This window comes from Ursus arctos, unplaced genomic scaffold (genome assembly GCF_023065955.2).
Source record: "Ursus arctos isolate Adak ecotype North America unplaced genomic scaffold, UrsArc2.0 scaffold_12, whole genome shotgun sequence".
Lineage (NCBI taxonomy): Eukaryota > Metazoa > Chordata > Mammalia > Carnivora > Ursidae > Ursus > Ursus arctos.
In genome coordinates, this window is record NW_026622786.1 from 35561503 (window position 1) to 35574185 (window position 12683).

Below are 12683 nucleotides of genomic sequence, written 5' to 3' on the forward strand. Positions count from 1 at the left end.
TTGCACTGAGAATAAAATCTAAATTCCCTACCTTGGTCTACCATTCCCTACAAGAGCTAGCCCCCGTTTGCCTCTCCAAACTCATGATGTACCCTTCTCCCCTTGCTAATGTGCTGACTTTCTTTCTATTCTTTGGAACGTGCCTTTTTTTTACTTAGAAAATTCTTTCATCTGCTCTTCACATGACTGGTTCTTATCTCATTATTCAGGTATCTCCTCAAATATCATCTTAGAGAAGGCTTCCATGATCATTTAGTGTCATTATTCCTGATCATTCTCTTTCACAGTATCCTGTTTTGTTTTCGTTATAGTAGTTAGCAGTATTTTAAATTATTTTTCAGTCTCCTCTGCTGGAATATAAACTCCATGAGAGCAGAGAACTTTGTCTAATACACTGGTTATCAATATCCAAAAAAGAACCTACCATGTAGTAGGTAATATTTGAGAAACGAATTAATAAATAAATGAATATTGTTCCCTAAAATTAAAAGTTAACAACTATTTTCAATTCTGGCTGGTAAAGTAGCATTTACTGAGTTAACATATTTATTTGTCTTTTGATCTGTGGATTACCATAGTTCTCTTCATAAATAAGGTGCAAACTCCTAGTACCCAAGGTTGGGGTGGGGAGCAGAGTGGTATTTAGTATAGGCAATAAAATTAGCTATTGAAAAAAGGATTAACTGGCACATTAGAATCTACTGGCTTATTCTGGTTTTTATTGTTGAATAACCGGTACTAAATATCTTTTCATCACTTCTTTCCCTTTGATTCCACTATGGTTTAAGGAACTTTATGAAAGTAATCTTTTAATTCCTAGAAATCATCTGCAATTAACTTTATAAGATGTATAATTAAACCATTCTCTGCTTTCATCCTATGGAAAAGCTTAGTAACATTTCTGATAATCTCATTAGGACTTTTTCAGTATATTCTGCAGGTTTGTTTTAAGGGAATCGTTTAAGTAACTGATGGCCTAAAGACTTCTAGTTAACTACTATGTTTCCAAATATAATATCTTCAAGAGGGTCAGCCTCAAATAATACCAGTACATGGGGCATTTTTGGAATGAATTTTTATTAGCCAAGATCTATTATACTGAGACAAATATGATGCTTCACTCTTCATGCAAAGACCAGAAACACAAGAATCTATCAAGCAGGCTTTATAAATCTTATTTTTAAATCTTCCATGAAGCTGGCATAGGAACGTGTAAAGCTATGCCATTTTATACCAAGACCAAATCATTATTCAATGCCTTAAAAAAAGTTACAGCTCGTTATACAATACATGAAATGTATCCCCTCTAGAATAAATTTGGGTTTCTTGGCTAGGAAGCTTTATATCTTCTATAATTTTACATTATAAACTCTAGTATTGGTCTCAAATAGGTCCTCTCCACCGCTGAGAAAGTTGTTTCTGTATTGTCATATATGAAAGAGTGCCTTTTCCCTTTCTATTCTATATTTACTCTGTATCTGCCTGTATGTGCTCCATATCTGCCTGCCTATGGACTATTTTAAAAATAAGTCCCTGCACTCATACATGTATACTCTAAACTGAGCCAGAGTTTTATGACATCCTAAGAAGACTTCCTAGCAGATAGCATGTGGAACTCCCTCCTCTCCCCCTGCTTCAAAATTATCATGTTAATGGCAAATTAATCTTAAAAAGTTATACAGAAGGGGCAATGAACCATGAGAGACTATGGACTCTGGGAAACAAACTGAGGGCTTCAGAGGGGAGGGAGTGGGGGAATGGGATAGGCCAGTGATGGGTATTAAGGAGGGCACGTATTGCATGGTGCACTGGGTGTTATACGCAACTAATGAATCATGGAACTTTACATCAAAATCTAGGGATGTACTGTATGGTGACTAACATAATATAATAAAAAATTATTATAAAAAAAAGTTATAAAAATCTCCTGGTTTCCATGATACACCAAACAATTTTAGAACATGATTAATTTATGAAGTAAATAATGCAAAAATGATCATCAGAAATAATAGATACAATTAGTAAAAAAATAGAATTTTAACCCATAACAAAAATAATATCCTTGTGTCAATCATCTGAAAAGGATTTTGACAAAATGTCACAACTTGAAACATATAGCTTAAAGCCACAGAAGTAGAAAAAAATAGAGAATGATCTCAACATTTAAATTTTTATATTAGCTGCCTCATTTTTATAGTATATTATTTCATGAAAATCAGTAAAATCTTGAAGAATACAATTGACATTTTCTCTCATATCACCTCTAAGTTCATGTGTCTTCACAGTTCTTGATTAGCAGAAGTACCTTATTTGCCTCCAGTTTGAAAGTGAGGAAGATGCCTTATAAGTAAAAGCTAAGTTATGGGAAAATATGTCCTAAATATTAACAAATTAAGAATTTAAAGTATATATGTATATGATTCTTTTTAAAATACATTGATAGTATAATTCTTTCAAATAAATTATCAAACCCTTTTAATTCAAGTACATACTTCTTACATTCATACAAATTTCAAATTTAAAATTCCCAGCTTGTATGCATATGGTCACCTTCTTTTCTTCAAATATAAAATACGAAGAAAAAACCTGATAAAATGTTTAAAAATCACAATTTTAAAGTGAATCTTAGAGATTTATCTTCACCAAACCTTGTTACAATTGAGATATCTGAGACCTAAATGTGCAGCGACTCGCTCATGGACATACAGTTAATTAGGTACAGAGATAAGACCAGAGTCCAGGTCTCCCAATTCCCACAGTATTGTACTTTTCTATTAATTATGTACTTCTCAGAAAATAAGCTTTAGAAGCAACTTGAGTAAGAATATGGTAGAGATAGATAGATAGATACATACATACATACATACCTCTCACCTACATTAAGAATAGCTCAGCCATTTATATGGCAGATTCCATATGAGTAGATGCCTAATTTGTAGTTATCCTCTGTGCCTTATAATTCACTGATTACATCCTAGCCATATTACTTCTAATAAATCTCATTTAATATTACTAGATTCCCAATTTTAGTAAACCCTCTAAATCAGTGGTTCTCATCCCCACCCCCTACCACCACACTCACACCACAGTAAACATTTGGCAATATGTAAAGACATATTTGGTTGTCACAACTGGGGAAAAGGGAGAGTTGCTAGTGAGTAGAGACTAGGGATGCTGCTAAACGTCCTATAATGCAAGCTTCTCAACTTATAAATGAGAATAAGGAAGCTCTCTGTACCTACGCCAGCCTAAAGTGAAGATTATGAAACTAAGTCAAGACTGCATTTACATAAAGGCAAAGTCTAACATACTCAGGTTCAAGGACGTGCACTTACCAGTATTTTTAAGGAGTAAGAAAAAATATGCTACCTTTGGAGGATCAAATGCAAATTCTGGGATTAAGTGGAAAGAGAGTCTATTTCCAATAGTAGTGCTTTGACTATGGCCAAATTATCACCACAACCATTCACATTAATTTGGTTTCTCTTTAGGAAATTAACATAGACAATCATAGTTTTATTATAAGCTGCTTTTATTATAAACTCCTTTAGGTACTTTTGTTTCTATAGTATCTAGAGAGAGTGAGTCACTTTTTCTTATTGGTGAGCTAAAGGAATAGAAAAGAGCTAATAAATGTCATATTGTTAAATAATATTTTGTTTCACTTGCCTAATTGCCTCATTCTATGTAGTTGTTTTCTTAGGGTTGTCTTGCCCTGTCTTGTTTGGTTGCAAGTATTTCATTTGATCATATTTGCAATGACCTGACTTGTTTTGAAAAACAAGCTGAGAAGAAATCAATAAAATGAGCAGTAGAAATAGTTTCTTCTTTTTATGATAAATTCCTCTTTCAAAGTCAAAGATAAGAGATACATTTTATCCTGAACCACCAGTGAGACTCTGCAAATATCAGAAATATGCTAAGTGGGGTGAAATGTCAACTGTTTATTTTTACAATGTTGTTCCAGAATGGAGAAACTCACACAGCCGAATTCATTCTGAGCCTCTAAATATTTAAAGGCTATCTCCAATATGACATTTCCGTAATTTATCATGCAGCTTCTGAGGTACAAGTTTTGTACATTCTTTACTTTAAATTGTAATCATAAGCCATGCAAACTAAGAAATGTCCAGCGGGCATGGTACTGGAGTACTCTTGTCATTTTTAAGTTACTGTTGTTTGCTGTAGTTGTCAAAGGGTATTTAGAATCAACGGCTCTGGAGATACTTAATGTAAGTCAAGCATAACATCAACATTATTCAGATCTCAACTGAAGATTAACTGTGTTTTGTCATCTTTTAACCATAATCTGAATTTGACTCAGTGTCATCTTAACATTCAGTTGACCATCAAATAAGTGAAATTTTTAGCATTTTTTATTTTATTTTATTTATTTATTTGAGAGAGAGAGCACAAGCAGGGGGAGGGGCAGAGGGAGAAAGACAAGCAGACTCCCTTCTGAGCAGGGACCCCGACATAGGGCTCGATCCCAGGACCCTGAGATCATGACCTGAGCCAAAGTCAGATGCTTAACTGACTGAGCCACCCAGGTGCCCCTTGAGCAGACATTCTTAACAGTGATTACTTTTGTGTCATTTTGAAAAATGTCAACATAACTTTTCACATTTTACTATACACATTTTAATTATCCTAATTTCTAAATTAATACTAGTTAATTTTAACAATATGCTTTCATTCAATAACAATTTTCAAACACCTGTTACAAAGTAGTCACTATTCTTGTTCCAGAAAATAAAAAGGTGACTAACACACTCTGAAGGGTTCCTAGGGATTTTCCACTGTGGTATGTACTAGGGAATGCAGAAGTGGTTGGTTGAGCAGGAGAGAGGTGGCCGGGGAAGGGTGAGCAAGGGGGGGTATAGGGTTTTAAAGACATACTGAAAGAGGAATTAGAGTTAAACAGAGAAGGTAAGAAGAGCATTCCTGGTCAAGGAAATAGCACATGCAAGAAAAACCATGTGTGAAAGAACTTTGAAGATTCAGGTATCTACAAGTAGTTGGTCATAGATGGAGTGTAGGTGTGTTGGGGGGAATAAATAGAGGTGAGTCCCAGATCTTGAAGAGGAGGCAGGGGTGTACATTGATTAAGAACATATACTTTTTTATTCAGTTGACTTCAATTTTAATTCTAGTTCTGTTCTGTATTTGCCGTTTGCCATTCTCTTAACTGTAAAATGGAAATATAGCACACAATTTGGCATATAGTTAGTTCTCAAAAAGTGAGCACACAACTTCGCATGTAGTAAGTTCTCAATAAATAGTAGCTAGCACTGTTAGGAAGTTTGTAACTTCCTAACCTAATGTAACCTAATGTAAAGAACCATTGAATAATCTTAACTAAGTAATGACCTGATTAGATTTCCATTTTATAAGTAAAATATAGTTAGTATAGTAGAGAGAATAAAGTCAGGGCATCAGATTAGGAATCCAAGCAAAATGTGATGTCTTAGCTAGGGCCGCTGTAACAAATTGCCATAAACTGGATGGCTTAAACAATAAATATTACTTCTCTTAGTTCTAGAGGCTCTGAAGTCCAAGATCAAGGTGCTGGTAGGTTCAATGTCAAGTGAGGTTCTTCTTCCTGGTTTGCAGATAGCTGCCTTCTTGCTGGATCCTCATATGGTAGAGAGATCATTTCTCGTGTGTCTCTTCTTAGGTCACTACCATTCATAAGGGCTCCACATGATCTAATTACCTCCCAAAGACCCCACCTCCAAATGCCATCACACTGGAGATTAGGGCTTTGATATGTTAATTTTAGGGGCACACAAACATTCCGTCTATAGCACACGATTAACACTAAACTAATGCAGTTGCTGTGAAGACGGAGAAATAGTATTTTGGAGAGATGTGGAGGTCAATTCGACAGTAGTAGGTAGCCAAATTATAGGTGGATGTTGAAGAAGAAGGAGGTGTCTAAGAACCCTGAAGTTTCCGTCTTTGCTGATAAGGTGGATGGTAGATAGAAATAACAGGAAACATGCTTAGGCAGTATTAACATTTTCAAATGTTATATTTATAATTGTTTATTAAAACGAATAAATTCAGTTTCTAAGAATATCAGTAAAACATGAAAGTAAATATCCAGCTTGTTCATGAATGTGTGTGATAATTGAGTGCAAAGAGCATATAACTTCAAAATAGTAAAACAACTTTGAATCTTATGACCTGCCTCACATGAAATGCAGTGATAGAGGTTGGATCTTAGTTGTCTTGTTTATACCAAACCAGAAGCATAAGATATACATACTGTGCTTTGTCTCCATTTCTTCTAGGGTCCCCAGGGGCCAAGAGGTCAACCAGGGCCTCCAGTGAGTTTATTTACATTTATGTCTGTTTGCTGTTGATGCTTATGTGCATGCCTGGTTTGAGATCTCTACTGAAAAATTCTTTTTAAAATTTGTTATGTTATAGGGTCCACCTGGTGCACCAGGCCCAAGGGTAAGTTTTCTTGGTTTTTTTTTTTTTTACTTTATCTTAATATAGTACATTAAAGCTTTGTAAAGTTTCTTCTAACTCCCTGTTAAAAGGTGTTTCTCCTCCCTACCTCTGTTCTTTTTGCTAATCTAATATAGAGTCTTCCCAACTATAATAACAAAATCTAAACCCCAGACTTCTTGTCTATAAAATGGGGATGGTCTCTTACTTTGAGTGGATTTGAGTTTTATTTTTTTAAGGTTTATTTATTTATTTGAGAGAGAGATTGGGGGGAGGTCAGCAGAGGGAGACAGAGAATTTTAAGCAGACTCCCCCACTGAGTGGGGAGCCCAACCCGGGACTCAATCCCATGACCCTGGGATCATGACCTGAGCTAAAATCAGGTCATGGACGCTTAACTGGCTGAGCCATCCAGGTGTCCCATGAGTTTTAAATAAGAAATAAAGCACACAGCACAGTGCCTGACATAATAAGTGCTCAAAAAAAACTAACTCCTTCCATTTCTCCCTACTTCTGAGTTCTGGCTCTCCTTTTTTAAATGTTCTTTTTCTACCAACCAGTAATCCACTTCTTAGGCTTTACATGAATCCTTCTCAGTTGCTGGTGGCTGGTGAAGCCTCAGACTTAGGTATTTGCTTGTTATCTATGACAACCCAGAGCTCTCTACCCTTATCTTTGAAGCAATGCTTCTGTTGCCTCATTATCAATGTTATCTCCTGGACTCTGAAGTTCCAAGTTTGGTTTCCCATATGCTTTGCGTTCACTCTCATACTCCATAATCTATTTGTCTTCCTGCTTCCTGCAAGAGGTCTCCTTCCATCCCCAACCTTCACCCATGCCCCACTCCTACAGCAGGCTGGTCAAATACAATGGTTCTTGTTCACGTTTCCTGCCTAAAAATGATCCACCATTGGCTACCTTACCCCCAACAATGCCTAGCCCTGTGCTTTCTAGCCTTACTTATTTCCACATGCTGCTCTGGCGTCGTTTGGATCTCTGACGGTTCTGGTAGGTGGATCACTGTAGTCCGTTCTCAGCAGGCCAGAAACTCCTCATTCCTCTCAGTTTTTCATCAACTTTCAAGCCAGATGCCGCAGGAAGATTATCTCCTTGGAAACAGGAGATTCATTCTCCATGATTTTAAAAAATTGCTCCCCGTTTCTGGCCATCTGACTGGGGGATTGAAACCTTCCCTGGCATGAACAACAATAGGAATGCCTTTCTTTAATCTTAAATTATTCTCTACTTCTGGTCTTTCTTCCCCCCTGGCTCTTCACAAAGCATGGGTTACAAATACCTTCATCAGTTTTCTTCTCACTTCATAATGATTTTGACATAAGTCCTAAAAGATCACTAGCAAATTAGAGGTATTTAGTGAAAAATTTCACATTGAAATACCAAACTCTGTGGCAACATAGCCCTGTCTCACTTGAAAAATGTTTGTGTGTGTTCCTATACAGCCAAAATGATGTAGTGTGAGAGATTTTTGCTCTGAACAAAATGTGGATAAGAATATATAATTTCAGGGGCGCCTGGGTGGCACAGCGGTTAAGCGTCTGCCTTCAGCTCAGGGCGTGATCCCGCCGTTATGGGATCGAGCCCCACGTCAGGCTCCTCTGCTGTGAGCCTGCTTCTTCCTCTCTCACTCCCCCTGCCTGTGTTCCCTCTCTCGCTGGCTGTCTCTATCTCTGTCAAATAAATAAATAAAATCTTTAAAAAAAAAAAAAAGAATATATAATTTCAGGAATTATTAGGGGGATTAAAGAAGAAAATATATGTGCTTGTCACATTGTAGATACTTAATAAATTTTAGTTTCTTTATTTCCTTCTTTTCTTCCTTTCTTTTTTGTCTTCCTTTTCCTTGGTCAATATGAAAACTGGTTTCCTTATATTATCTTTCTGGGATTTGCACAGTCCATGGTAGGGAAGTGGCAGTGTAATCGTGAGAGGAAGACTTCTAGAGCAGAAGTCTAAATGTCAATGAGAAAATAACTATATATTCTTTCTAAGGTCAACTTATGATCATATCTTCTATGAAATTCTTAATTCCTTCTCATCACACTGCAGGGTAGAACTGATCACTTCCCCTTCGTATTGATACTCAATCATTTTCATGCCAGTCTCTTTCTGAGATTGTGAACTTTCTAAAGGTGGAAGACTATTTTTGAAATTTCTTTTCCATCCAAGCCTTTAACAAGTGTCTGTTGAATGAATGAATAAATGAGTCCAAAAAGCAAGTTGCATCTCTTGGAAAATTTCAGTGGAGATCCTCCAAGATAGAATATTTCACTTGGAGGGAAATAATGTCTAGAATGGAAAAGGATCATAGAATTAGAGATAGACATTCTCTTAGTAATTTATTTATCAATTATTTGAGACTGACTTGTGACTCATTAGTGATTTCTCAGACCAGTTTAGTGAGTCTTTTTTTTTTCTTTAAAAAAGCATTTGACAAAATACAGCATCCTTTCCTGATTCAAACTCTTCAAAGTACAGGGACAGAGGGAACATACCTCAATATCATAAAAGCCATCTGTGAAAAGCCCACAGTGAATATCATTTTCAGTGGGGAAAAACTGAGAGCTTTTCCCTTACGGTCAGGAACATGACAAGGTTGCCCACTCTCACCATTATTGTTCAACATACTACTAGAAGTCCTAGCTTCGGCAGTCAGAAAACAAAGAGAAATAAAATGCATTCAAACTGGCAAAGAAGAAGTCATACTCTCTCTCTTCACAGATAACTTGATACTTTATGTGGAAAACCCAAAAGACTCCACCCCCAAGTTATTAGAACTCATACAGCGATTCAGCAACGTGGCGGGATACAAAATCAATGCACAGAAATCAGTTGCATTTCTATACACTAACAATGTAACTGAAGAAAGAGAAATTGAGGAATCAATTCCATTTACAACAGCTCCAAAGACCATAAGATACCTAGGAATAAACCTAACCGAAGAGGTAAAGGACCAATACTCTAGAAACTACACTTATGAAAGAAATTGAGGAAGACACAAAGAGATGGAAAAACATTCCATGCTCATGGATTGGAACAGTTTAGTGAATCTTATTCAGAATTCTTTTGAAATGAAATTAAGTGAAATAGAATAGAAAAAATAAGGGGAGTGACTGCTTGATAGGTACGAGGTTTCTTTTAGAGGTGATGGAAATGTTCCATAATTAAATAGTGGTAATGACTACACAACATAGTGAATTACTAAAAGAACTGAATTGTACACTTTAAAAATGGTTAAAATGGTGGATTTTATGTTATGTGAGTTTTATTTCAATAAAAAAAATAAGAAATAGAACAAAAATCAGTATATCGGCCCTGGTAAAAATAAATACGGTTTTGTAAAACTTTTAAGTTAAATGTATGTATTTTTGTGTGAACCTTATCATGAAGTAAAAATATATTTCTTGCTATGGGTCAAGATAAGTTTGAAAACCTCGAATCCAATTAAACTCCCTTTTTTAAAGACCTATGGAAGTAAAGTAACGTGTCCAAGTTCCTAAAGAAGAATAGCTAAAAAGAAGTGGTTCAGGAAGAGAAATATGTATTGATGGTGCTTTCGAGTTTGAGGATATTATCACAGTGGTGGCCAGACCTCGGTGCACGTGGTAAAATGTTTAGAAACTAACAAATCTACAACAGGTTGTCAAAGTTAACCAAAAATGATTGGTGGGGAGCAGGGAAGAACAAGATGAGTATGTGTGCTGGAGTGGAAACAGTAACCATTAAAAATAATTAAATGAGATAAGGAGTATTCAACTGATTTACTCCAGTTAGTGGGTTAACTGTGAAACCTGGATTGGTGAATATAGAGGTTGCAGCTGCTGGTCTAATCCTGGTTCCCTAGGACAAACAGTTACTTCCACTGTAGACAGGGGCATGACCTGAAATCGGTTCTTATCCCATCAATGTTTACCCTATCCAGTGATCTTAAGACTTCAGAAACCTTAAAAATAACACTGCTCCTCAAAATACTAGAGTACTCAGACTAGATCTACATTTTATTCGAATAAGTTGGGAAAGAATTGTGAAGATTTCATTCCCCCAAGGTATAATGAATCCTAATTCCCCTCATTAGTGCCAACAATCTGATTACTTCTTATTCTCTATATTCTATTTTATGTGCATGTTTTTATAAACTTTAAGTGATTTTCATGTGAGGAACACATCCTCTCTAACAAGAGTGCGTGGAGGGAGCGTTTGCTTTTGGATTACTTCACTGCACCTAATGAGAGTTTTACACTCAGATGGGGCACTTGGACGTTGCTGAATGACTTCCCCGGCAAGTCCTCTTAATAGTCGCTCTGAGCCTGCCCTCACTAAAGGCTATCCTTGGGAAAACATTAATAATTTCAACAAATTGAATGCCTACTATGTGCCAGGCATGAGTTAGGCTTTGGGACTACATTGGGAATTGTACAAATATATGTATTGCCAAGAAAATTTATGAGGGACCAAGTGTTGTGACATTTCTTTTTTTTCTAATGCCTGTTGGGGGGGGGAGACTTTTTCATTGAGCTGACATTTAAAATTGCGGGTACCTTGCTATGCATTAAGTAACATACTCTACACTTAATCTACTAAAAGTCATCGTGTTCTTCACTGCCGCCCATTCACAGGAAATTAAAAAATAGTCATTTTACTTAAGAATATTCATCTAAGTCCTCTGTTGATGGGTGTTTGTTTCCATTCTTTTACTAATACAAACAGTACAAATGTCCAGTCCCTATCCTTATCATTTTGCAGAATATCCATAGGACTAATTCCCAGCAACGGGATGGTTAAGTGTAAGGGATAATGAATTTATTTATTTATTTATTTATTTATTTATTTATGTATTTATTGTTGTTGTTAATTTTGGTAAAATATACCTAACATAAACTTATCATTTTAACCATTTTAAGTGTACAGTTCAGTGGCATTAATTACCTTCACGTGTTGTGCAACCACCTCCACCACCTATCCCCAGAACTTTTTTGCTCTTTCAAAACTGAAGCTCTGTACCCATTCAATAATAATTCCCATTCCTCCCTTTCCCAGCCCCTGGCACTCACCATTCTTCCTGTCTCTGTTAATTTGACTACTCCAGGAGCATCATGTGACAGTCGTACAGTATCTGTCCTTTCATGACTGGTCTATTTCACTTAGCATGATGTCTTCAAGATTCATCTACGTGGCAGCATGTGTCGGAATTTCTTTCCTTTTTAAGACTGAATAATATTCCATTGCATGTATATATACCACATCTGGTTTATCCGGGTGGACATTGGAATTGTGGTGTACAGGTATCTGTTTGAGTCTTTCCTTTCAATTCATTTTGGTACATACCCGGAAGTGGCATTGCTGGATCATATAGTAATTCTGTGTTTAATTTTTTGAGGTACTCCTATACTGTTTTTTATAGCAGCTGCACCCTTACACATTCCCACCAGCACTGCACAGGGTTCCAATTTCTCCACATCTTTGCCAACACTTTTTATATTCTAGTTTGTTTTTGTTTGTTTGTTTGTTTTTAAGATTTTATTTATTTATTTGACAGAGAGAGAGACAGACAGCCAGAGAGGGAACACAAGCAGGGACAGTGGGAGAGGAAGAAGCAGGCTCCCAGTGGAGGAGCCTGATGTGGGGCTCGATCCCAGGACTCTGGGATCACGCCCTAAGCTGAAGGCAGAAGCTTAATGGCTGAGCCACCCAGGCGCCCCTGTTTGTTTGTTTTATAACACCCATCCTCATAGGTGTGAAGTCGTATCTACTTGTGGTTTTGATTCCCATTTCCCTGATGATTAGTGAGGTTGAATATCTTTTCATGTGCTCATTGAGTTATATATCTTCTTTGGGATATGTTTATTCAAATCCTTTGCCCATTTTTGAATTGGGTTGCTTGTTGTTGTTAGGTTGTAAGAGTTCTTTATACGTTGTGGATATTAATCCGTAATCCAATATATGATACAAATATTTTCTCCTTTGCCTTTTCACTCTGTTGATAGTGTCCTTTGCACAGTTTTTAATTCTGATGTAGTCCAATTTGTCTGTATTTTCTTGTCTTGTTTTTATTGTCATAGCCAAGAAATCATTGCCAAATCCAATGTAATGAAGTTTTTCCCTTATTTTTTCTAAGAGGTTCATAGGTTTAGCCCTTATATTTAAGTCTTTGATTTATTTGGAGTTTATATTTGAGTATGATGTAAGGTAAGGGTCTAACTTCATTC

General features: G+C 36.3%; 1 protein-coding gene across 1 annotated transcript in view; it reads left to right on the forward strand.

Annotated features, from left to right (window-relative positions):
* Positions 1-12683, forward strand: part of COL24A1 (collagen type XXIV alpha 1 chain) — a 366899-nt gene that overhangs the window by 333593 nt on the left and 20623 nt on the right. Inside the window, exons 54-55 of the mRNA XM_057310505.1 lie at positions 6297-6332; positions 6436-6462. Of these exons, the coding sequence (XP_057166488.1) occupies positions 6297-6332; positions 6436-6462 (63 nt within the window). The remainder of the gene's footprint in view (positions 1-6296; positions 6333-6435; positions 6463-12683) is intronic.